At 51.3% G+C, this 21,845-nt stretch overlaps 1 protein-coding gene across 4 annotated transcripts in view; it reads left to right on the top strand.

Annotated features, from left to right (window-relative positions):
• The window catches only part of EFR3B (EFR3 homolog B), an 87,137-nt gene that overhangs the window by 61,032 nt on the left and 4,260 nt on the right, over positions 1 to 21,845 (top strand). For 2 of the 4 annotated variants that reach the window (XM_082357428.1, XM_082357427.1), the window contains 17 exons: positions 3,357 to 3,506; positions 4,710 to 4,844; positions 5,284 to 5,362; positions 6,111 to 6,246; positions 6,526 to 6,687; positions 7,449 to 7,560; positions 7,943 to 7,994; positions 9,958 to 10,130; positions 10,654 to 10,729; positions 11,197 to 11,358; positions 12,551 to 12,682; positions 14,112 to 14,179; positions 15,061 to 15,188; positions 15,944 to 16,035; positions 19,063 to 19,111; positions 20,127 to 20,233; positions 21,567 to 21,616. In XM_082357428.1, coding sequence (XP_082213554.1) covers positions 3,357 to 3,506; positions 4,710 to 4,844; positions 5,284 to 5,362; positions 6,111 to 6,246; positions 6,526 to 6,687; positions 7,449 to 7,560; positions 7,943 to 7,994; positions 9,958 to 10,130; positions 10,654 to 10,729; positions 11,197 to 11,358; positions 12,551 to 12,682; positions 14,112 to 14,179; positions 15,061 to 15,188; positions 15,944 to 16,035; positions 19,063 to 19,111; positions 20,127 to 20,233; positions 21,567 to 21,616 — 1,863 coding nt within the window. The remainder of the gene's footprint in view (positions 1 to 3,356; positions 3,507 to 4,709; positions 4,845 to 5,283; positions 5,363 to 6,110; positions 6,247 to 6,525; positions 6,688 to 7,448; positions 7,561 to 7,942; positions 7,995 to 9,957; positions 10,131 to 10,653; positions 10,730 to 11,196; positions 11,359 to 12,550; positions 12,683 to 14,111; positions 14,180 to 15,060; positions 15,189 to 15,943; positions 16,036 to 19,062; positions 19,112 to 20,126; positions 20,234 to 21,566; positions 21,617 to 21,845) is intronic. The other 2 variants (XM_082357430.1, XM_082357429.1) reach the window with 2 other exon arrangements.

Raw genomic sequence — 21,845 nt, 5'->3', positions numbered from 1 at the left:
TAAGACAGTGCCTGGAGAGCAGCAGGCACTGAAGACATACTTGTTGAGTAAGTGAATGAAGGAATGGATGCTTTTCAGATAAATGTCTTGAATTACAGAACACACTTTTACACACACATACTCACACTCACAAAAATACTTAGCTTACAGAAATACATTCATCGACATAGAAATTAAACCCCTCAATGAAATCACAAAGAAATTCACCCAAATATATGCTGATACCGATAGATAAAGGATGAGAAGTAAACCACTGCCTACAAAGAGTGCTTATCAACCTGGGGAGGCGAAATGAAACACAGGAAAAGGAGGAGGAAGGAGGGAAAAGGGCTGAGCTGTCCTTACCAGGCAAAGCTGCAGGAGTCGGAGAAGGAAGGGGCTGGGGGCTGAGGCCAGGTGGCCAACATGCCCACGGGAAACCGGGTCTCCATGGGTTTGTTCCAGAACTCAGCCACTGGCTTCTTCCTGCATCATGTCAGCACCGCAGGGGGCCCGAGTGCACGTGATACGCAATGACATGGTCTGGGAGCCCTGTGTGCCCCTAACTACAGCTTCCTCACCACGGCTGCTGGTCTGGGTTGGAGAAACAGGACGTGAACCCCTCCATCCCCCAGGCTGCCTGTTCCCAAAGCTTCCCAGCTGTGAAACGGCTCCAGGGCAGGACGCTGTGTGACTGATGGCAGTGTCCCTGCTCCCCAGTCTCCCCTGTCTTGAACCAGCCAGGGGCTCCCTGGGGCTGTGCTGCTGCAGGGGGGCCCAGTGGGGGTCACGGGAGGAAGAAGCCCCTTGTCTCCCCAGCGCCGGTTCCCTCAGCAGCCACCTCGCTCCAGAATGGCTGTGAAGAGGCAGAAGGGGCTGGAGCAGGTGGGGTGTGTCCAGAAGCAGGTGATGGGGAAGGCGGGGACCGTGACCAGGTGTGGCTGTAACAGGTGCTGACCGCAGGTAGAGCCAAGCTCCAGGAGGGGAGGGGACATTCCTCATGCCGCTCTACACACACTCACATACACACCACACACACAATCACATACACTGACACACTCATACATAACCACACTCTCACACAAATCACACACTCATACACATACAACCGCACACACACACTCCACAGTAGGAGGGGAGAAGGCACAGAAGCAGACACGGTTGCACCGTGTCCTGATGGTGTGGGGAGCGACTGAAGGTCAGGAGAAGGGTGCTGAGGTTTGCTTCCAGCAACCGGGCGGTGACATCATCACCCACATCCTGGCACCTGCCACCCATGAAAGCAAGGCTGCCGGGGTGAGAGGAGTTTCTCCCTTTGTCTTGTCTCTCATCCATAACCTCCCTGCACCCCTTCTCCCTGAGCTCTCCCCCTGGTCCTTCGCAGCCTTTGCAGAGCCCAGAGCTCCTTTCCAAGAACTACCCTTGGGTCTCATGAATAGGTGGGTGTTTGTGTGTGTGTGTGTGTGTGTGTGTGTGTGTGTGTGTGTAGTCCCCTTGGGTTCAGAGACTTCCCAGTCCCTTGCACGTGGGCAGGCCTCCACTGAGCCCATTACAAGGAATAGTAAGAGGCTGCTTCTCCCCCAGCCCTGATCAGCCAGCTCTGGGCATCATGGAATGAAATGTGTACATATGTGGAAGGGATTCTGGGGAGATTGAAAGAGTGAAGAAAAATTAATACAGTCACACATAAGGAAGCCCTGGGTAGAAAATTTTCCATCCCCTGGGCCTGGTTTCCTGCCAGCCAGGCTCTCTTGGGTGGGACATGAGTCCAGCATGTCTGGGATTTATTTTTGTAGTGCACTAAGGAGCACCTTTAACCTGGAGCCAGGAAGAGTTAGCAGAATTGTATTACAGTTACTTCGTTCTCAAGTCTGGACAGCCTCAGCTCAGGGTGCTGACTTGGCTCAGGATTAGAGCAGCTAAGTGTTTGCCCAGAGAATCTTTGCCCATTGCCAGCAGCCCTAATGGTCCTGGGCCAGGGGATGTTGGTACATTAGGCATCTCTCACCACCCAGTTATGGTCTCCGCGTAAAGCTCAGGGTAGCGCCGTGGTAACAGCACTTAAAACTGAAGCTGAAATTACAAATGGCAACTAAATATTTAGAAAAACTGCTCAACTCCAATAATCATCAAAAGGATACAAACTGAAATCGCTAAGGATATGAGGATTTTTCTGAGCCACAAAATTAGAGCAGATGTTTAAAATGAGATCCCTAGTGCTGAGGCAGGCACAGTGAGGATGATATTCTCCTGCAGCTTATGCAGTGGGCGTGGGGAGAGGAATCTGGCAAAACTGGGAGCCTTTCATTCCTTACCTTTCGATTCAGTAATTCTACTCATGGCAATGATTTGGAATGTAGTAAAGTACTTTGTACAGCGATGTCCATTGTAGCATTATTCCAGAAGCAAATTTAGAAACAACTTAAATGACCAACAGGCGACTAGTTCAGAAAGTTCTTCTAACAGTGTATCAAATAACCATTCAACATGTTTGTGAGTTAAGATGTAGGAAAATGCTTGTGATAGAATGCTATGGGTGAAAAAAGCCAATACAAATTACATATGCAGCAGGTTCTTGATTCTGTCATATATTATACACAGGAGAAAGGAAAGACACCAAAATGCCAATGATAATTATCTTTGAGCGGCGATGGCAGGGTATATCATCTTAACACTTTTCTATAATTAGCATGTATTATGTTATAATCAGGAAAAAAAAAAGGTTTGGTTAAAAAAAGGAACTTCAGGTTGAAATAAATGGCCAGTAAAGAGGGCCCCCTCCTGCAGGGCTGTGCTGATCCCTGAGTCAGCAGAGTGGGAACTGGGGATGTGCAAAAGGGGTCCCCTCTGTGCTGTTACTCATCTCCCCTCCGCTTTCTCAGCCAGCTTAGTCCCAGCCAAGACCTCTTTGTGCCTGACAGCCTGACAGCTCTGTGCCTCCCCCTCCAGATCCCCTCCCCCTCCAGATCCCCTACCCCTGTAAGTTGCTCACAGCCCTGGTTTCTGCCTCTTCCGTTCTTGGCAGCACTTTGAGCTCTTATATCTTGGGCTCAAGCTAGAGAAAACCCAGCTGGGTACTAAAGAGCCTGGAGAAACTGGGCACCCTAGGGATGAAGCCCGGGTGGTACGGGGCAAGGGCAGTCTGGGAATCTCCAAGACAAGCCAGAAGGCGTGGCCTTCGTGCTCACATCCACCAGCACAAGAAGGCGGCCAGCCAGGAGGCCAAGTCACATGAAGAGTAGAAGGTGGGCTCTGTTCTGCCTTTTGAGGGACGAGTGCATCCCTAATCCCCTCGCTGTGCTCCTCTCCTTGTCACAGCAGCTGGACTTGTCAGGGCTTGGAGACTTCATGGCCCCATGTCTCCCTTTTCCTTACAGAATCCGAATGTCAGGTATCAAAGGTCTACAAGGGGTGGTGAGGAAGACTGTGAATGATGAACTGCAGGCCAATATCTGGGACCCACAGCACATGGACAAGATCGTCCCATCCCTGCTTTTCAATCTGCAACACGTGGAGGAGGCAGAGAGGTGAGCAGGCGAGGGGGAGCTTGCACGCGGCCCTGCAGCCCTCCCAGGGCACTTGGCAACCGCACGGCTGGGCTGGTTGGTAAAACCCAGCCCCAAAGTCAGGGCTCTTGGCTTTTGTGGCTTGTTCTGCAGTGAGTCCAAAGCTGCTTCCCTAGGAGCCTTGGCTCTGGCCTTCTACCAGCCTGCTGTACCCCTTAAGGTCTGCATTCCTGAAGGAAAAACAGTAATGGTGCTGGGCTCCCTGGGGTAAGTGTGTGCTGAACACAAAGAACCAAGAGTCCGGTTCCCTTGATCTTTCTAGAAGCAGCAGGCCAAGGAGGTTTTTAAATGCCTTTCATGGTTCCAGTTGCTGAGGAGGACCTTCCTTCTCTCTCACTTCCTAGCGGTGTTCCAGTCCCTTCAAAATGCCCACTTGACCAGCCAGCAGCCACTTGACACGAGTTACAGATACTGGATTTTAATCTGGGAACCCCCAGACATGGATTCATCCTGTCCCTGCCCCTCACTCTTACCCTCTGTGAAGTGGGATTGAGGGAAATGTTCACGGTGCTGTCCACGTTGGCTGGACATGACGCCGATTGAAGATATCGTGGGTTCCCCACTTTCTGTCAGTTGAGCCTGCGCTGCTAGAGCCGGTTGGGAAATTTAGTGTGCCCTCTGGTGGTTGTTCCTGGAATAGCACTTCACTGACAAGCTCCGTGGTGGTCTCAGGTGGAGGTGGGTGGGTACCACTGAGTCACACCTAAGCCAACCCCCGCGCCTTTCCCTTTTCCCTCCCACTTTTTTCCCTCCTTCCTCTCTCCCCTTTTCTTCTGCTTTCTCCAGCTCTGTCGGCCTCCCTCTCTTCTTATCTCATCTCCTTCCAAAGCCTCGGGGACATGGAGACACTCGTGGTCTGCACCTCCCCAGGCCCATGGTGCTCAGGGCATCTATCCTTCCCACAGAGGCACATCAGGCCTATCCCTAGGATGTCCAGAAAAAGAACGTTATCCCTCCTCCCACAATCTTCCTCCACTCTGGGCTTCCTTACCCCCATTTAACTTCTGACAGCCTCAACACCTCCCCTGTGACCTAGTGCAGCCCACGTCAAATTCCTGCTTGTCCTACTGGGACCATTTGCATGAGGGAAGCACAGAAGGCCTGCACAAAGCGACGCCCAGCCGTGCATTCCATCCCTCACCCGTGGGCTGTGTGTTTCCACAGCCGGTCCCCCTCCCCCCTCCAAGCACCAGAGAAGGAGAAGGAGATCCCTGCAGAGCTGGCTGAGAGGTGCCTTCGGGAACTGCTGGGCCGGGCTGCCTTTGGCAACATCAAAAACGCCATCAAGCCTGTTCTCGTGTGAGTGTTCCCCTTCCCCACCCACCCGCCTTCAGCTTTGAACAGTTTCAGGTCCGGCACCTCCTTGCTGACTCGGGAGGAGGGAGGGAAGGAGGTGTTATAGTTGTGGTGCTTCAGCCAAGTGGGTCCCTTCTCTGTGCCCATGTTCCCCGCACTGTGGCATCAAAAGCTACCACGTGGTGACCAAGCACAGTTTTGGGGAGACGAGTTGGCAGGAGGAAGGTGCCCGGCTTCACTCCTGAGCCCACAGCTACGGAACCCTGTTCGTTGACTTCTCGTGCTTCCCTTCTCTCACCTACACCTGAAAGCCCTTGCTACTTACCTGGGAGCTTCGAGAGGGGCTGGGTCTCTCGGGAGGTGACTTTCTCCCACCAAGCTTCTCCTCCTTCCTAACATCACTTGCGTTTCATAGTTACTCTCCATATTTTCTCCCTCACAGCCATCTGGATAACCATTCTCTTTGGGAACCCAAGGTGTTCGCCATCCGTTGCTTTAAAATCATCATGTACTCAATTCAGGTACGGCGGCTCCCCTGGTCCAGCCTGTCTCTCTGGCCAAGGTGGCGCCTCGGGGAGCAGAACGGTGCACGCCTGGAGAAAACCAGCTGTCCTCTGTGACTTTTCCTAAGCCCCTAGTTGTCTAAACCGGTGCTGCTTAACCTAGTCGTGGAGAAGGACTAGTTTAATTTCTAATATGTCACAGACCCGTACTTCATAAAACACAAAAAGAATTCCTAGGAAAAACAAACGAAAACCTCATGCAAAATACAAGCCCACAGACCATAATTGGCTGCCATGGCTTTTGTCAAATTGCTTACTCAACACTTACTCTCAATTTCCATACTTAGCTCAGTGTAAACGGGCATCAGACAGATCTTGAACTGGCACCAGACCACAGGCCACACTTTGAGCGCCACTGGACTAAACCACCTGGCCTCTTGTGGCCCTAATAAGACCTGCGATCTGGGGAAACTGAAAAGGAAGACAGTATCTTAAAATTGACTTTTGACCCATTGAAGTGAAGGGGCCCAGGAAAAATGTGGAAATCCAGGTCTTCATTGGGATTTGACTCAGCTCCTTGTTGGACCGAGGAGGGGGAGGGGCTCAGGAAAAGGAACCAGGGTACCCGGGTGCCACCTCTAGCGCCTGCTAGCCTTGGGACCTCCCTTTTGTCCACCCAGCTTTGGGTCCTCGTCAAGGGCTGCCCTGGCTCAGAGGCCATATGGGGGCTGCTATCTGGGGACCAGCACCTCTCCCTCCCCCCCAGCCGCAGCACTCCCACCTGGTTATCCAGCAGCTCCTGAGCCACCTGGATGCCAACAGCCGCAGCGCGGCCACGGTGCGGGCGGGCATCGTGGAGGTCCTGTCGGAAGCTGCTGTCATCGCCGCCACGGGCTCTGTGGGTAAGGGGGATCCCGAGTGGAGTGGGGCCCGGGGACTCCCCCAAGGACAAGGAGCTGCCCTTAACCGTAGGCTGCCTCCCCTTCCAGAAGAGGGCAAGGCACGATAAGGAGGTGTCAGAGCCGGCTTTCCTCCGGAGGAAAAATCAGCCGGGGAAGGTAGTGGGCAGAGGTAGCCCCTGGCTGGAAGTGGGCCTGGGCTTGCCCGATAATGCAGGGCAGGGGAGAATAAGCGAGGAGTGCCAGCCCCGGATTTCAGGTCTCCCACCCCGCTGCGCTCAGGGCCCACGGTGCTGGAGATGTTCAACACTCTGCTGAGGCAGCTGCGGCTCAGCATCGACTACGCGTTGACCGGGAGCTACGATGGGGCCATCAGCCTTGGCACCAAGATCATCAAGGAGCACGAGGAGCGCATGTTCCAGGAGGCGGTCATCAAGACCATAGGTGGGCCCGGGGAGGTGGGGGGGGGGGCCCGGGGAGGGGCGGGGGGGCCAGGGGAGGGGCGGGGCCCGGGGCCGGAACCGCGGAGGGAGGGGCAGGCAGGAGGGCCGGAAGGCGGGGCCCCTCCCGCGAGGACGTTAGTCCAGGGCGGTGTAGGATTGTCATCCACTTAAATCGTGTTATTCACGGACACTGGGGGAAGTGGAGTCAGCCCATGGCGCACGCAGCTCACAGAGTGGCCTGGGCCAGGCCTGAGTTAGATCACAGCACAATCTCCCTGGGTTTCTCAGCCTGGAGTTCAGATCAGAGGCCAAGACAGGCGAACTCTTCCCGCACCCCAGTCCCCATTAGGCCCGCCTGATGCTTCCACGTTTGAGCGATTGGAGGGGAGGTGGGAGAAAGAAAGAGAAAAGGAAGGAAAGAGGACAGGGAGAAGGCCGTGGATATGCACGTGGGTGTGGAAGGGGAGAACCGTAAAGCCACCATGTGCATGTAAGGGCTCATCACTTTCACAGCCTTCTGGTCCTAGCGCCACTGGAGCTTCTCCAACCCGGAGACCTTAACCGCAGCCTCCGGAATAACAAGTGAAGGAACGGGAGCCTGGAAGAGTCCTCTGCCGTCATCTAGGTGTCTCCCTCTGGGTCTTAATCGTCTCCCTAGAGAAGCAGCCCGCACTCTTCACAGTAGTTTGTTCAGCTGAAAGTTTGAGCGGAGACCCCAGCAGCTGCCGGCCTCAAACCCTCTCTTCTGTCTTTTTCCTGAAGGCTCCTTTGCCAGCACGCTGCCTACTTACCAGCGCTCCGAGGTGATCCTCTTCATCATGAGCAAGGTTCCACTGCCTTCCCTACATCACCCCATGGAGATGGGGAGGACCGGGTGAGTCTACCATGCCTTCCTCCCCCTTTCCCTCCCAGCCTAAATTCCGCCTGACTCCCCTTCCCACATTTTTGGGCTCTCTCCCTTCTCCACCTCAACTTTCCTGGTTCTGTCCTTACTTGTCTTCTCTCATTCTACTCTCAAATCCCTCAGCAGCATTTAGTGGGCCTTTGGATCCTACAATTCCTCAGGCTGTCCCACCAATAACAACCTCCCACCTTGCGGGGAGCCATTTGTTCCCTGGTCTGGAAGTCACAGTCCTGGGTAACCCAACAAGATAAGCCTCATGGAGAATCTAATCAGGAGAGAGAACTGGGCAGGCAAGTGTGGGGTCTTTGCCTATATCACCATCTTGGTGATCATCTGTGTCTCTGGTCTATAGGGAGAACAGGAACCGGCTGACCCAGATTATGCTGCTGAAATCCCTCCTTCAGGTGAGCCTCTCCTGTCCCCATTCCTGCTCTGCCTCTGTAGGAGGCAGCTCCTTCCAAGGAACCAAGACAAGGCTACTACATACAGTTGTGCAGGTTGCACACTGCACAAACATGCCCAGCCAAAGGGGTGAGTAGGGGGCTGAAATCCAACCTGTGTTCCATTCACTAGCCAGGCTGGGTACCCACAGGGCTGGTTCTTCCAGGGCAGCCAGGATGCCTGTTTCTAACTTTCACAAAGGTACCTTCTCAGCTACTGATGGACTTGTCACTCAAACATTTTCTCTGTATTGAGATGGAATCTATTGGTTCCTGCCCTTTTTCCCTCCAAGTATCTCCCCAGGTCCCTTCCACCTGTTTCTCCCTTGGTACTTATGCCCACCTCAGTCTCCCAGCCACTATCTTTCCCTTTATCCATTTAAAAAAAATAATAACCATAATTATTTTATGTAATTTAATTTTTAATTTTTTTAAAAAATATTTTTGGCCATGCCACGCGGCTTGCAGGATCTTAGTTCCCTGACCAGGGATCGAACCCAGGCTCTGGCAGTGAAAGCTCTGAGCCCTAACCACTGGACCGCCAGGGAATTCCCCCCTTTATCAATTTTTTTTACATTTGTCTTCTTTCCTTCTTTGCAGCCATCACTGGAGGCTAGATGTATTGTTCTCAAATGCTGTTCCTATGACCAACTTGTTTAACATATAGATTCCCTAGAGATTTTGAGCCCTTAGTCTGAGTGAGGTCCTGGAATCTGTATTTGTAACAAGCTCCCCAAGGCACAACCCTGGCCTAAACTCTGGACATCTCAGAACTAGATTATTCTCATAGTTGCTCCCTCCCTCCTCACCTATCATAAATACAACCAAGAAGAATTTTCTAGAAATGGTGTTCTTCACGTGTTGCTCCTTGTTAAAGAGTAAATCTCAGTTTTTAATTGATGTGCATCCAGATTTCAAACTTCTCAGACTGAAATTGGAAGGTCCTCAGTCCCCTTTCCCTCCCTAGATCCCCCATGTGACCCCTCAACCCGTCTCTGTTCTAACCATGCCGCTCTGCACAGCCCCCTCACTCCCGCTCACGCCCTCCCTCCCCTCTCTCCAGCCCACACCTTTCATGTCACACTATTTTTATAAAGGCTTTTTGTGCTGACACTGCCCACATCTGGTACCTCCTTTGTCTATGTACTCCTGCCATTTCTTTGCTGAGTTTACCGTCATTAACTTGTACCCTGCATCTTACCAAGGTGACAGTTTGGGGCACACTCAAATACATCCCCCTTCAGTGAACATTGATGTTTTCTACTGATGCCACCAGGCTTTACCAGAGCCTCAAGGGCCTGCTGAATCATCAAAGGCATTGTTTTGCAATATGGACTTAACAGTAAATCTGTTTTGCTGCTTTTAACTACTTTGACACCGTCATGGGTGAGGTGTCTCTGTGTACAACTGGCTTTAATCAGAAGACCCTCATTATGGCCATGCTAGAAGAGATGTCAGCAAATGCTGCGTGTGCTCTTGGCTGTTGCCATGTCCGTGGGTTCTAATCCCTCAGCCCAGCTGTAAGTTCTTCCACTGTCTCTCCTTCTCTGTGACTGTTCGTGCTCCTAATGAAGCGCGTTCATGGTGAATGTTCGCCATTTGTGCCCTAATTAGGCTGAAACATTAGGTTCAGAGGCTCCCTGGCTTTTGCTCTCTTCTAGTGCTCATCCTCTGCTTGCTTTTAGTAACTTAATGTCCCTGCATACCGTCCCCATCCACTTAGCTAAGCTGAGCTGGGCGGGTGGCCTAGGTAGATGTTGGAGGGTTCCCCAAAGCTGCCTATGGTGGAGGACGGGGAAACTGGGCTGGGAGATGTTTAGAGAGGATGGATGCTTCAGACCCAGATTCTGCCGACCGCTCCTCAGTCTCCTCACCGCTGCCGGAAGGGCCGGCGTTCCTAAGCACATGATCCTGGGCTCCCTTGCAGGTATCCACCGGCTTCCAGTGCAACAACATGATGTCAGCTCTGCCCAGCAACTTCCTCGACCGCCTTCTCTCCACTGCCCTCATGGAGGACGCAGAGATCCGTCTCTTCGTTCTAGAGATTCTCATCAGTTTCATTGATCGTCATGGCAACCGTCACAAGTTCTCCACCATCAGGTGAACTTGGGGTCTCCCCTCTATTTGGTGTGTGATGGGGGAGGAGACTCCCATGAGGACCTCACACTCAGGTGGGAAGACAATTCAGATCTTCAGTGGGACCCCGCCCAGGGAGCTAATCACGGACATGGACCCTGGGGTCCTACAAGGGAAGGAGGGACTGAAGGGGCATTTGTGCCTGGTGGAGCAAGGGAGGGAGATTTGGGAGGTAAAGAGCAGGTACCCAAGGGAGCTCTCAGGTGGGGAGGAAAGAAGGGGATGCAGGGTTATCAGTTGAGAGTGGGGGGCTGAAAGGGAGGAAAGAAAGGGAGGAAGAGGATAATCTGGATCAGTATTTAAGAAAAAAGAGACAGGAGCGTGAGAGCTTGGGAGAAAGTGGAGATCAGGCTAAGAACCAGGGCAGGAGGACACAGGGAGGCATCGGTACAACTAACAACACTGGAATAGAGCCCAGTGATACCACGTGAGCTCTGCTGGCCTCACGCAAGGGCTGACTGAGGTGGCCCCTCACGTCCCCTCCCAGTACCCTCAGTGACATCTCTGTCCTGAAGCTGAAAGTGGACAAGTGCTCCCGGCAGGACACCATCTTCATGAAGAAGGTTAGCAAGCGTGACCTCAAGACACAGTGAGCCCCGGGTGGGTCAGGCCCTGCGGACCCCAGTCTTCCGGCCCCCAAGTCGCCACTGGCCATGCCCCTAGAACCCACTTCCTCCTCTTTGACTAAGCTTAGTCAGGATGACCAGCCGACCCCTCGAGGGGATCAAGCCCCCAGGTCGTACTTATCACCGAGCCAGAGTGAGGAACATCCCTTGACTGTGTTCTAAACCTGGATTTGGGCAGCAGCTTTTGCTGCTGGTTCCACTGGACCCACCTTCCCTAAGCACATACTCCTGCACTGCCCGATTCCACTGGGGTCTGCTTTAAAGGCATCTTGTCCCTGGGGGCGGAGGTGGGGTACACACAGCTGTGCCGCCCCCTTCAGATGGCTCTTCCCATTCTCCTTGCCCCTGCTGTACCCCCACCCTGCCTGCCGTGGCCTTGCCTCCACCCTTGTCCCCATCTCCAGCACTCCCAGCAGCTCTACAGACACATCTACCTGAGCTGTAAGGAGGAAGCGAACGTACAGCAGCACTACGAGGCGCTCTACGGGCTGCTGGCGCTCATCAGCATTGAGCTGGCCAACGAGGAGGTGGTGGTGGACCTCATCCGCCTGGTGCTGGCTGTCCAGGTGGAGCCCCGTGTGGGCGGGACATAGGGCCTGGGATCAGGGGAGGGGACCTGTTTTGGCCAAGCACTAATGAGAGCGCCAAGCAGCTACTGCTTAACAACTGTTCTGGAGCCCAGGAATGTCGCACCCTTGGTTGGCCATTCCTCCATGAAGACCACAGACCATGGTCCTATTTGGGGAACCACCAAAGAATGCTGAATTCATGGCTTTGGCCCATCCTCAGAGTAAAGGAGACCCGGGAAACAGGGTCTTTCAAAAATATCCCTTCACCCTAGTATTCTGGGTCTCTTGCAAGGTCTGAATGAGACTCCAAGGATTGCCAAGAGGGTACTCATAAGCCCGGAGCGATCGCCAAACAAACTCGTTTGTCTAAAGATTACCTGGTTCCCAAACCTGGCTGTGCTTCAGAATTGCCTTAAGCACTTATTAAAAATATATAATCCCAGTTCTGTCCCCAAGCTTGGGGATCTGGAGATTCAACAAGCCCCCCTCATGACTCTCAGGCAGCCAGCGTGGCACTAGATAGGGCTTTAGACTTTCACGGTTTGCCTGGGTGGAAGTGTACTGCTCAAGATGCTGGGAATTGGGGCGGGTTCTTCAGACCTCAAAGGCCAGGGTCAGCAGGGTCCTGAAGCTAGGTGGGCATCATATCCTGAATGGTGGCAAACCTGGAATTCTGTGGTGGAGACTCTTCAGCTACCTGCTTGACGGTGCTAAGTCCTGCAAGGCCAACCCAGATGCTACGATAGTCTTCATTCTAGAATCTGAGATTCCTTTGTGTCCCGATCCCCTAGTAACTTTCACAACTTTGTCAGTTTAACATATGAACCCAGCTTAACAAGCCAATCCAGTCCTCCAAGAATCATCCAAGGTCTGTAGTGAAGGTAACAGCATCCTAGAGGTGGGATTCATGAGGGTTTGGACAGTCAAGGTCACTGCAGCTGGAACTGCAGAGTGGGGCATTGAGGTCATCGCCTCTCCACTCGAGTATTTCTGAGCCTCCAGCTCATGGATTGTTCTAAGGACCATTTGCTTCAGCTTTAATGAGGGCGACTTCTGCTCCCCAGGAAGTTATGGGGAAAATGCTGGAAAAGGCTTTGTCTTGAGTAGCGGGCCACCTCTAAAGGAGGTTGGTGGAGGGTGGCTGGAGGGTGGGGCACCAGTATAGTTTGTTCCCTCTGTGTTGCCACAGGACGTGGCCCAGGTCAATGAAGAGAACTTGCCTGTTTACAACCGCTGTGCCCTCTACGCGCTGGGTGCCGCCTACCTGAACCTCATCAGCCAACTCACGACAGTGCCTGCCTTCTGCCAGCACATCCATGAGGTTGGTGTCCTCGTGACCCTGAGAGCTCAGGAGGCCCTTGACTTGGGGTTTCCCCAGAACAACTTTTGCTTAATTGCATGAGCCCTGTGCTTAGTCTAGGCATGAGAACTAATGATGAGAGATTCCCAGCGGTAGTGACTCCTCCTGTACGGCATGGCACAGCGGGGCAGGGGCAGGCAAAGGCAGTATCCTTTACCCCTTCCCAGCCTGCTACCTACCCTCCTCTACTTCCGGCCCCTCTGTGCTCCCCCCACTCCCGGAAGCGCACATACCCACATCTCTCAGGTCATCTGGGACTAAAGCTACTTTAAGCAAAGTTTCTGTTATGAAAATTTTCAAATATCACAAAAGCAATATGAGTAGGGCAGTGAACGTCCACACAGCTGTCACACGAATTAAACAGTTACGAAGATTCTTCCACATTTGCTTCATCCGTCTCCTTTTCCTTTTCTTTTCCTTTGCTGAAATATGTTCAAACAAACCTTGACTATCATGTCGTTTCACCTCTGCATATATCAGTATGTGTCCAAAAAAATATGGGTACCTTTCTACCTAATTGCTATGCTATTTACATGCCTAATTAAATTATCGGTTATGCCTTGGTATTATCTTATAGCCGGTCTATAATCAGATGTTCTCAGTTGTTGCAAAAAGGCATTTTAAGACATACTGAACTATGTATAGGTAGAATGATACAATATGTAGGATTAACTTTAAAATACACTAGCAAAACAAAATAAAACTAAACAAGAAAGCTCAGGTCGCAGCTGGCCTGGGCTGGCTGCGGGCATGGAGGAAGGTGCTGTATTGCTGTGCCAGAGACCACCCTGAATGAGGCAGGATCTTCCCAGCCTTGGGCTGATCCAGGAGGGCAGGAAAGGCAATGCCCTGACACCCTTTTCAGTAAAAATAGTAGCATCGTGGCTTCCTCACCTCCTGCACATACTTTCATGCCAAGTGTCCTCCCACTTCTCAGCATCTTAATAACTGTCAGCTTTCTTGTCAAAAATTTGCAAAGGATGCTGAGGAAACTCACCATGTCACTCTCCATAGGGTGTTTTGCAGTGCGCCTGGGTTTGGGGAACAGTGAGACCTATGCTCCCTTTTTTGCATTTAAACAGAAAACAGGAATAGGACACAGGAGCAAGGAACTGAACTCTCTTGGGAGCTAAGTCCTCTGCCTTTGGAGGACACTTAATGCATGTGTGCCACTGGAGACAGCTTGAGCAGTCCTCCTGGGCTTCACAGGCTGCCCTGGGGTCCCTGTTGGTCTGAGTTTCTCCCTCAGAAGCCCAGCCGTGGGTGCTCTTCCAGGGGCTTCGTGGGAGGGAGGAAGTGCTCAGGGGAGCGGGAGCTCTTTCACTGGCCTGTTTGGATTTCCCTCTCCCTGCTGAACCCAGCTTTTCTCACGATTCCTCCCAAACCTCAGGTGATAGAGAGCAGGAAGAAAGAGGCTCCGTACATGCTCCCTGAGGACGTGTTTGTGGAGAGGCCCAGGTGAGAACACTGAGGACGTGGTCAAGGACAACCCAAGCAGCTGAGCAAGAAAGTAGATGGACTGAGGCCAGGGACTTGGGCTTCTATGGGCTCAAGGGCAGAATGCCTATGACCCAGAAGTCCTGGGTCAAGTTTGATCCCCTCACCTGACCATAATTCATGCCTTGAGCCATCTCAATGTGTTGTACTATAGAATATGGGATGCAGCCTCTGGGAACTTTGGCCAAGCCCATGGGAACAAATCCTGCAGGAGTCCTTCCTGACAAGACAGTGCCGCCAATCCAAGTGGCCTTCTCAGCCTGCAGTGTGTGGGCCAACATCACTTCAGCATCAGAGGGACTCAAGGGAAAGATATTCTGAAAAAAACAAAATATCCCACAATAGAGGATGGCTTTATAAATTATGGCCCATCCACACCATAGACAACTGGTAGCCCATCCCAAATGTTTTTAAAGAATAGTTCATGTGAAATATTCAGTGTATAATAGGTGAATAAAATAGATCCTAGAACAGGACAGTGGGGGCCATGGGGATGTTTGTGTGTGTGCAAAAATGTGTGTGACTGAGGGACTCTGCACAAAATGTGAATGTGGTTCTCTCTGGAAAGTGGGACCGTAGGTGGTTTTTTTCCTTTTGCTCCTCTGTCACTTTTGTATGATGAGTGTTACTTTTTTTTTTTCCGGCCTTGCTGCGTGGCTTGAGGGATCTCAGTTCCCCGACCAGGGATTGAGCCCAGGCCACGGCAGTAAAAGCCAGGAATCCTAACCACTAGGCCACCAGGGAACTCCCTTGAGCATTACTTTTAAAATAAGGAAGGTCATCAGGAAATCATCCTAGTCCCCCGTGGTTCTCATTTGCCTCTTCCCTCCTTTGTCTCCCAGGCTGTCTCAAAACCTTGATGGAGTGGTGATTGAGTTTCTCTTCCGCCAGAGCAAGATCAGTGAAGTCCTGGGGGGCAGTGGTTACAACGCAGACAGGCTCTGCCTGCCCTACATCCCTCAGCTGACAGGTAGGAGCCCTGCTCGCGGGCTTCCGAGCCTGCCTCTGGCTTTTCTTGGCCAGGGCCTGAAAGGAAGGGACTTTTGAGTCCTTCGGTCACCTTCCATGGCACCTTAGATGTCACACAAGAGCTGAAAGACACAGTGGAAATCCATGGTGAGATCCTCGATTTTCCCACCTCTCCTCCTCAGTGCAGGGTCCTTGGGAGTAACTGGCCCACGGGATAGCCTGGCCTGTGCGTGGGAGAGACCCCACTGTGCCGGAAAGAGCACACATGGGCTGTGGAGTCTGAGACCCAGTTCTCTGCAGCTTACTTCCTGAAGAATCTTAGACGAGTCCCTTGGCATCTCTGAGTCTCAGCTGCCTTGGCTGTAAAATAGGGATATTAACAACACCTGCCTCAGAGGGTAGAAGCAAATGCCCGTAGTAGGAAATGCTACGCAAATGACAGCTGCTGGTGCTATTAGCAGATGACCCTTGTGAAAGTTGTGATATGCTTTCTGGTCATAAGCAGCTTCTTTGTGCTCATCAGTGATTTCAAAATCTTAGCCCTAAAAAGCAAAACTCACCTCCCTAAGATAGGCGGTGAAGGCCCGCAGCCCTCCGTAAACTCCAGCTGCAGCCCCAGTGTATAAACTCCCTCTGAGCCCTCCGAGGACTGTGGACCAGGCAAAGGCAAGGGGGTTGGGAGATGGTGCTGGAGGCGTGATCCTGGCTTGCTCTGCAGGGTCTGGGGACTCTAGCTTCTCTATCCTCCTTTCCCAGATGAGGATCGCTTATCCAAGAGGAAGAGCATTGGAGAAACCATTTCCCTGCAGGTGGAAGTAGAATCGAGGAACAGCCCAGAGAAGGAGGAGGTGAGTGTGTGCTTCTTGATCCACTGTCCTGGTGAAGCTCAGCGTCCTCCCGGGAGGGGACTCTCCCCACCTCCTAGGTGGTCAGACACTCCACGATCTAGGCTCCCTTAGCCACCCCACACATTTAAAGTTGCACAGAAAGTAAATTTCTCAAGTAAGTCCTGTTTTCTTACTGACTCTCATCATATGTATCCTAGACATTTCCATCTGGAAAAAATTACCGAATCCCCCCACCCCGTACACTCCTATGAGCATGTTATAAAAATCAGTCTTGAAAGGCTTGCTGTTAGTCATTCCCTATTCATGATGGAGGCGGACGTGCTCCATGTTGGAAATTGGAAGGCCTCACAGGAAAGATGGGGGCAAGAATAGTTTTTACAGTGTTTCTTCCAGATATGTCAAGAAAAATGCTTTTTAAAGAGAAAGATGTAGCTTAAAGATCTCTCTTCCTTCCATCATCTCTTGAGGGCTGTGAATATCTAATTTCTGTTTAAATGACCATGTGATATCTCTCCTACCAGTATTGCTTCTACCTCAGAAAATAAAGAAGGTGTACCCACAAGTAAGGGGGAATAAAGAATTTTAGTGGAAATACCAAATTTACTCCCTAAAATGAAAAAGAAATGGGGGCGGGGCAGGGAGGAGGGAGGAAGGCGTCCCGAGGGAACTGAAGCCTCAGGATGCGGTACACTTGTTTTAAATGGTAACTCTGCCAATTAAGGGAGTTGACGGAGACGCAGGGGAACCTTAGCAAGAAGCAGGGAGGACGCACATCTGGGTGGGACAAGGAGACTTGCGAGATCCCTGGGCACGGACGGCCTGGAGTAGCTGTGAAGGACAGCCTGCACACCCAGCCTTTCCCCAGATGGGCCTGGAGCAAGGAGAAGTCAGGGGGGTGAAGATCAAGCCTCCCCCTAACTGTGCCCTCAGCCATTCCAACAGCCCCTCGGTTACTGGGGCAGACCTCCAGGGCAGGGCTTTTCCAAGCTTGTCTGGAACCTTCCCACGGAAGGAAGGAAGCTCTGACTCAGGCTAATTGGAGAAGCAACATGAGGTTGAGCCAGGTGTCCTCCAAGGCCCTTCCAGCTCTGCAGGGATGGGAACCTCACGTGTTAGGAGCACAGCGTGAGTTGGCTGCCATCCCCTCGATAGTTGTAATTCTTCCTTCCCGAGGGCTGAGAGACCCTCAGGAATTGATAAGTAAAGTGAAGCAGAAGAAGGAAGAGAAATGCTCACCTGGGTACACAGCGCCTGCTCCTCTTGGCCTCCCGGTCACCATCATGGGTTCCTCCCCCTCAGAGAGTCAGCTTAGCCCGGGGAAGGCTTGGTATCTAAAGCAGGGGTGTGGGAGCCTCCACCCTTCTGCTGTGCTATACTTCTTTCCACTTCCAGCCCACCATGCCCCCCCCAACCCCTCCAGAATCTCACGGTGACTCCCTGTAGCCTCAAATGCCAACCTCATAGCAGGTGATCAATAAATGCTGGTTTGGTCAAATTCCAAACCCAGTGCCTGGCATTCAGAGCCATTTGTAGTCAGGGATGCCCTCCCATTTCATTTCATCTCCCCTCCTCTCTGGCTGGTCTGCTCTCAGTCTCCCCCATGCTATCTCATTCACCTCCATGTCTTTGCTAGCATGGAATCCCATGTCGGAATCACCCTTCCTCTCCACCTCTACGTTCATGAATCGCCCATTCATCAACATCCAGCCTGTGGTCCATCTCCTCCATCAGCTTCTCTCTGCCTGCCTTTACCCAGTGATCTGTCTTCCTTTTTCTCCCACCACCACATGGTTTCCTATCACTTTACCCGTGAATATCTGATGTTGGTCAGTGCTGACAGTGGATGGATGGATGGATGGATGGATGGATGGATGGGTGGATGGACAGACCTACAGAGGATGAACCTTCACAGTGAATGAATCTCCAGAGTGAATGATAGCGCTGTCTTGCGTGTAATTCCTATAGTAATACATTTTGCAATTTCAACTAACTGACTAGCCAAGAATCCTACACATAATTGGTGCTCACTTAATATCTGTTGGATGACTTTATCCCATACCTACAACTCTGTCCATTCCTACTCGAACAAGCATTAATGAATTCCAAGCTCAGTGAATTGTCTGAGTGAATAAAGTGAATATACTGATGCACTCACACCCGGATCAAGGACTAAAATGTTGTCTTCCAGGAGCCCTGCCTCTGTACCCCCTCCCCAGAGGGAGCCACTAGCCCAACTTATGTCACTTCTTGAGCTTTATATCAATGAAACCATTCTCTCCTGTGTCTGCCTCTTTCATGTAATATTACATTTAAGTAATAGAATATGAATAAATCATGGGTCTTGCCTCAAGGAGCTCACAGTCTAGTGGGGAATTCCTGGAATTTAGTCCAAACTCCTTCACAATTTTCAGCATCTGACCTAAAGCCACACATCCATAGAACACCCTTCTTTGGGTTTTATTATTTTCCACCTCCACCTTTTATGGGTTCCCAGGACACTGAGATCCTGTGACCCAGGTCCTTGGACCAACCTCAGCATGCCTTACCTTTACTGAAAACTCAAATCACCTTGGTGGATAATTTAATATCAGAAGTCTTCAAAAATGTTAGTCAGTTCTTGAAATTTTCATATGAGATTATATTTGCTAGCTGCCTTCTCTTGTTTCGAATATTTTCTGTTACGTTCTCTGAAGATTTGTTTGAATTACAGTGTTTTCTTCCCAGGGAGCTTAATGGGACCTGCTGCGGGGCGAGGGGAGGAGGGGCCAGTGAGTTCTTTCAGGCGAGACTTGTGACTGATGAGGCTCTAGCCTCCCCACCTCTCTCTCCCTGCTCTCCTTCAGTTGGAGGCGCTGTGCCTGCTCAGGCAGCTTCCAGAGACCCTAGTGAGAATGTGGGTGTCCTGAGGGAGTTTCTCCCATCAGAACATTCTTCTGAGAAGTGAAGTAGCTGCCGGGTAACTGAGGAAGCCAAGGCTGCCTCCCCCCGCCTCCCCCTTTCTGAGCACTTCTGTTCCCTCTCCCTCAGCGCGTGCCTGCCGAGGAGATCACCTATGAGACGCTGAAGAAGGCCATTGGTAAGTGGGAGCCCCCCAGGGAGGGGATCGCAGGGCTGGGTCCTGAAGAGGCGTGTGGGTGTGTGCAGCTGTCTGCTGCCCTCCCAAGTGTGATTCACACAGGTGTGAGGGGAGAGGCTGGTGGCTTCCTCTAAACTCTTCACAACTACTGAAGCTGCAGTTAAAAGTCCCCCTCTCTTAACGGGGTTGGGGGGGGTCCATGTCCTATGCCAGGAACCCTTTTTCTACTGACCGCTGCCATTAAAAGTGGTCAGTTGAGGGTTACAGCCAATCAGCCAAGTAAAAAACAATTTTAATTTGTATAAATACCTTGACAATTTTTTGGTGGAGTGTGATAAAAAAGAAAAAGTTGACCAATGAAAGCCATTAAGAACAAATCCTATTAATATTTATTTAATAATGGCAATAGATTTTAAAATGCAGCATTACCTCGTCTAGATTATTGGGCAATGAAGTATCCCGAATTAGAGAATTTTTCCGATAACTGATAACAAATCTTTATTTTTGTTGTCATTCATGGTACACTTTCTAAATGTTCCCACTGCTCTGCCTTCTTAAACTGGGCATGATGAACATATTTCATACCCTTCCTTTTTTTTTTTTTTTCACTTCGGCTACCAAGAGGAATATGCAGAAACCTTAAACTAAATGGCCTCAGACTGCTCTGCCATAGGGATTCTTCGTTGTCTTTTGTGGCTTTGCCACTGTTGATGTCCTTTTTCATATTCCCCCCAGAGTACTTCCTGTTCCAGGAACTTGTGTCTAAGAGTCCCAGTGTCAGTGCAACTACGTGGGGCTTTAGCCCCACTTAAGGGTTCACTCAACTAGTTTTCAAACTCTTAGGCAAGGAAGGGGGCAGAATCAGAAAAGGGTCTAGCCCTCCCAGGGCCAAGTGATGGCATCGCACCCTCCACGCTACCCTGCCCCTCGTCAGCAGAGTGGACAGCTGGGGGGCAATCTCAGACTGCATCACTGGGCTAGGACCTGAGGGCTGACCCGGCTCTCTGTGCCGCAGTGGACAGCGTGGCCGTCGAGGAGCAGGAGCGTGAACGGCGGCGACAGGTGGTGGAAAAGTTCCAGAAGGCTCCCTTTGAGGAGATTGCAGCGCATTGCGGGGCCCGGGTAAGTGAGACGTAACGGTGCCCCTCCCGGGACCAAACGGACACTGGATGTGGGTCCAGGGCAGCACTGAGTTTCTAGGAGATCCTGGTACTGTTGTCATCCAGAACTTAGGGTTTAGATCCCAGCAGTGCCTTGGCACTACATTGTTCCCCCCTGAACCTAAAGGCTATTAGTCATACACCCCTCCAGAGGTCACAGTTTTCATATAAGGGAGAAATCCTGACCTCAGGATCTCCTGTACCAAATAGACAGATTATAATAATTATAATCATCAGAGCAAGAACGTAAATAGCACTTGCTGTTCACCAGAGCATCTTACATTTATCAGCTTATCTCCTTCTCATGACAACTCTGCGAGTTTGTTGCCATTAGGATTGTCACGTTATGGAGTGATGGGAGAAGGGGCCATGGCACAGGAAAGATGGCCAGCGTTTGCTACAGGGCCCGCTTCCAACTGGGGGACCCCAGCAGGTGGAATGGAACGGCCTGGCCCTGGAAAAGAAATCTGAATGAGAAGGCGCCAGACGAGTAGAAAGACGAGTAGATGGCTAAGGGAAGAGCACAAACATTTCTTGAAAATGATATTCCAGGATTTGTTAGTCCCAGTGTCCATCTTCGTAACAATGAAACATAATTGTAAACATTCAAAGTCTACAAATAACTTCTATTTTATTGTGCTTTTTCCTCTCAATAAAAACACATGTAATTTTCTATTATATATATTTCAAACATATATACATAAACTTCTCATATATTATAATAATTATATATAGTAATATATAAAAGTATATAAATTATATATAAAAATACATGTAAGTATAATATAGATTTTTCTGGGCCTATGTTATGCTAACCTCTTGTCCCATCCTGAGAGGTAGATGCTGCTCATTTCGTGAGCTCAGAGTCGAGCACAGTCTCACTCTCTGTGTACATGGACTTAGGTGGAGCCGGAAGGGACCAGAGAGAACATCTTCCCTAATGCACCAACTTTGCACAACGGCTCCTTGGGAGTTAAGGAAAGAGCTGGGACCAGCTCTGAGCCTCCTGACTCTGCCCAGCAGGCCCTATTGCCCCACTTGGAGGAGCTAAGGCTCTTCCAGAACTTTTGCTGAAGTCCCTCCTGGGCTTCCTGGCCTCTGTGCTGTCCCCAGCAGGCCTTTGCTGGGCGGCTCTTTCTGATTTGAACCCACAGCCAGGGTCCACAGATAAGTGCTGGAAACGAGCTCACACCGGTTTCTTTCCTGAGGCCGCAACTGCCCAGCACTTTCAGTACATGCTCGGCAGGGCGCTTGGGAGTCAGCCCCCGGCTCACTTTCCCTCTCTTTGTGTCTAGGCATCACTGCTGCAGAGCAAACTCAATCAGATCTTTGAAATCACCATCCGGTAAGTGGCAGCCCTGGGCAGGGGATCCCCACTTCTGTGGCCCAGTGTAGGTACTCCTCCCCCCAGGTCCTCCTCTCGCACCTGTCTTCAGCCCTCCCTGCCCCCAGCCTCTGTCTCCAGGGCTGGAGTCGGCCACCAACTCTCCCCAGGTAAGGAAACAGAGACCGAAGGGAGAAAGAGACAGCTCAGTGAACCCTGGAAAAGAGCCGGGGGTCCTAGTGTCACAAGC

Source organism: Balaenoptera borealis, assembly GCF_965194805.1.
Source record: "Balaenoptera borealis genome assembly, chromosome: 15".
NCBI classification, from domain to species: domain Eukaryota; kingdom Metazoa; phylum Chordata; class Mammalia; order Artiodactyla; family Balaenopteridae; genus Balaenoptera; species Balaenoptera borealis.
Note: the sequence above shows the minus strand (reverse complement) of the source record. Positions and strands in the feature narration are given on the sequence as shown.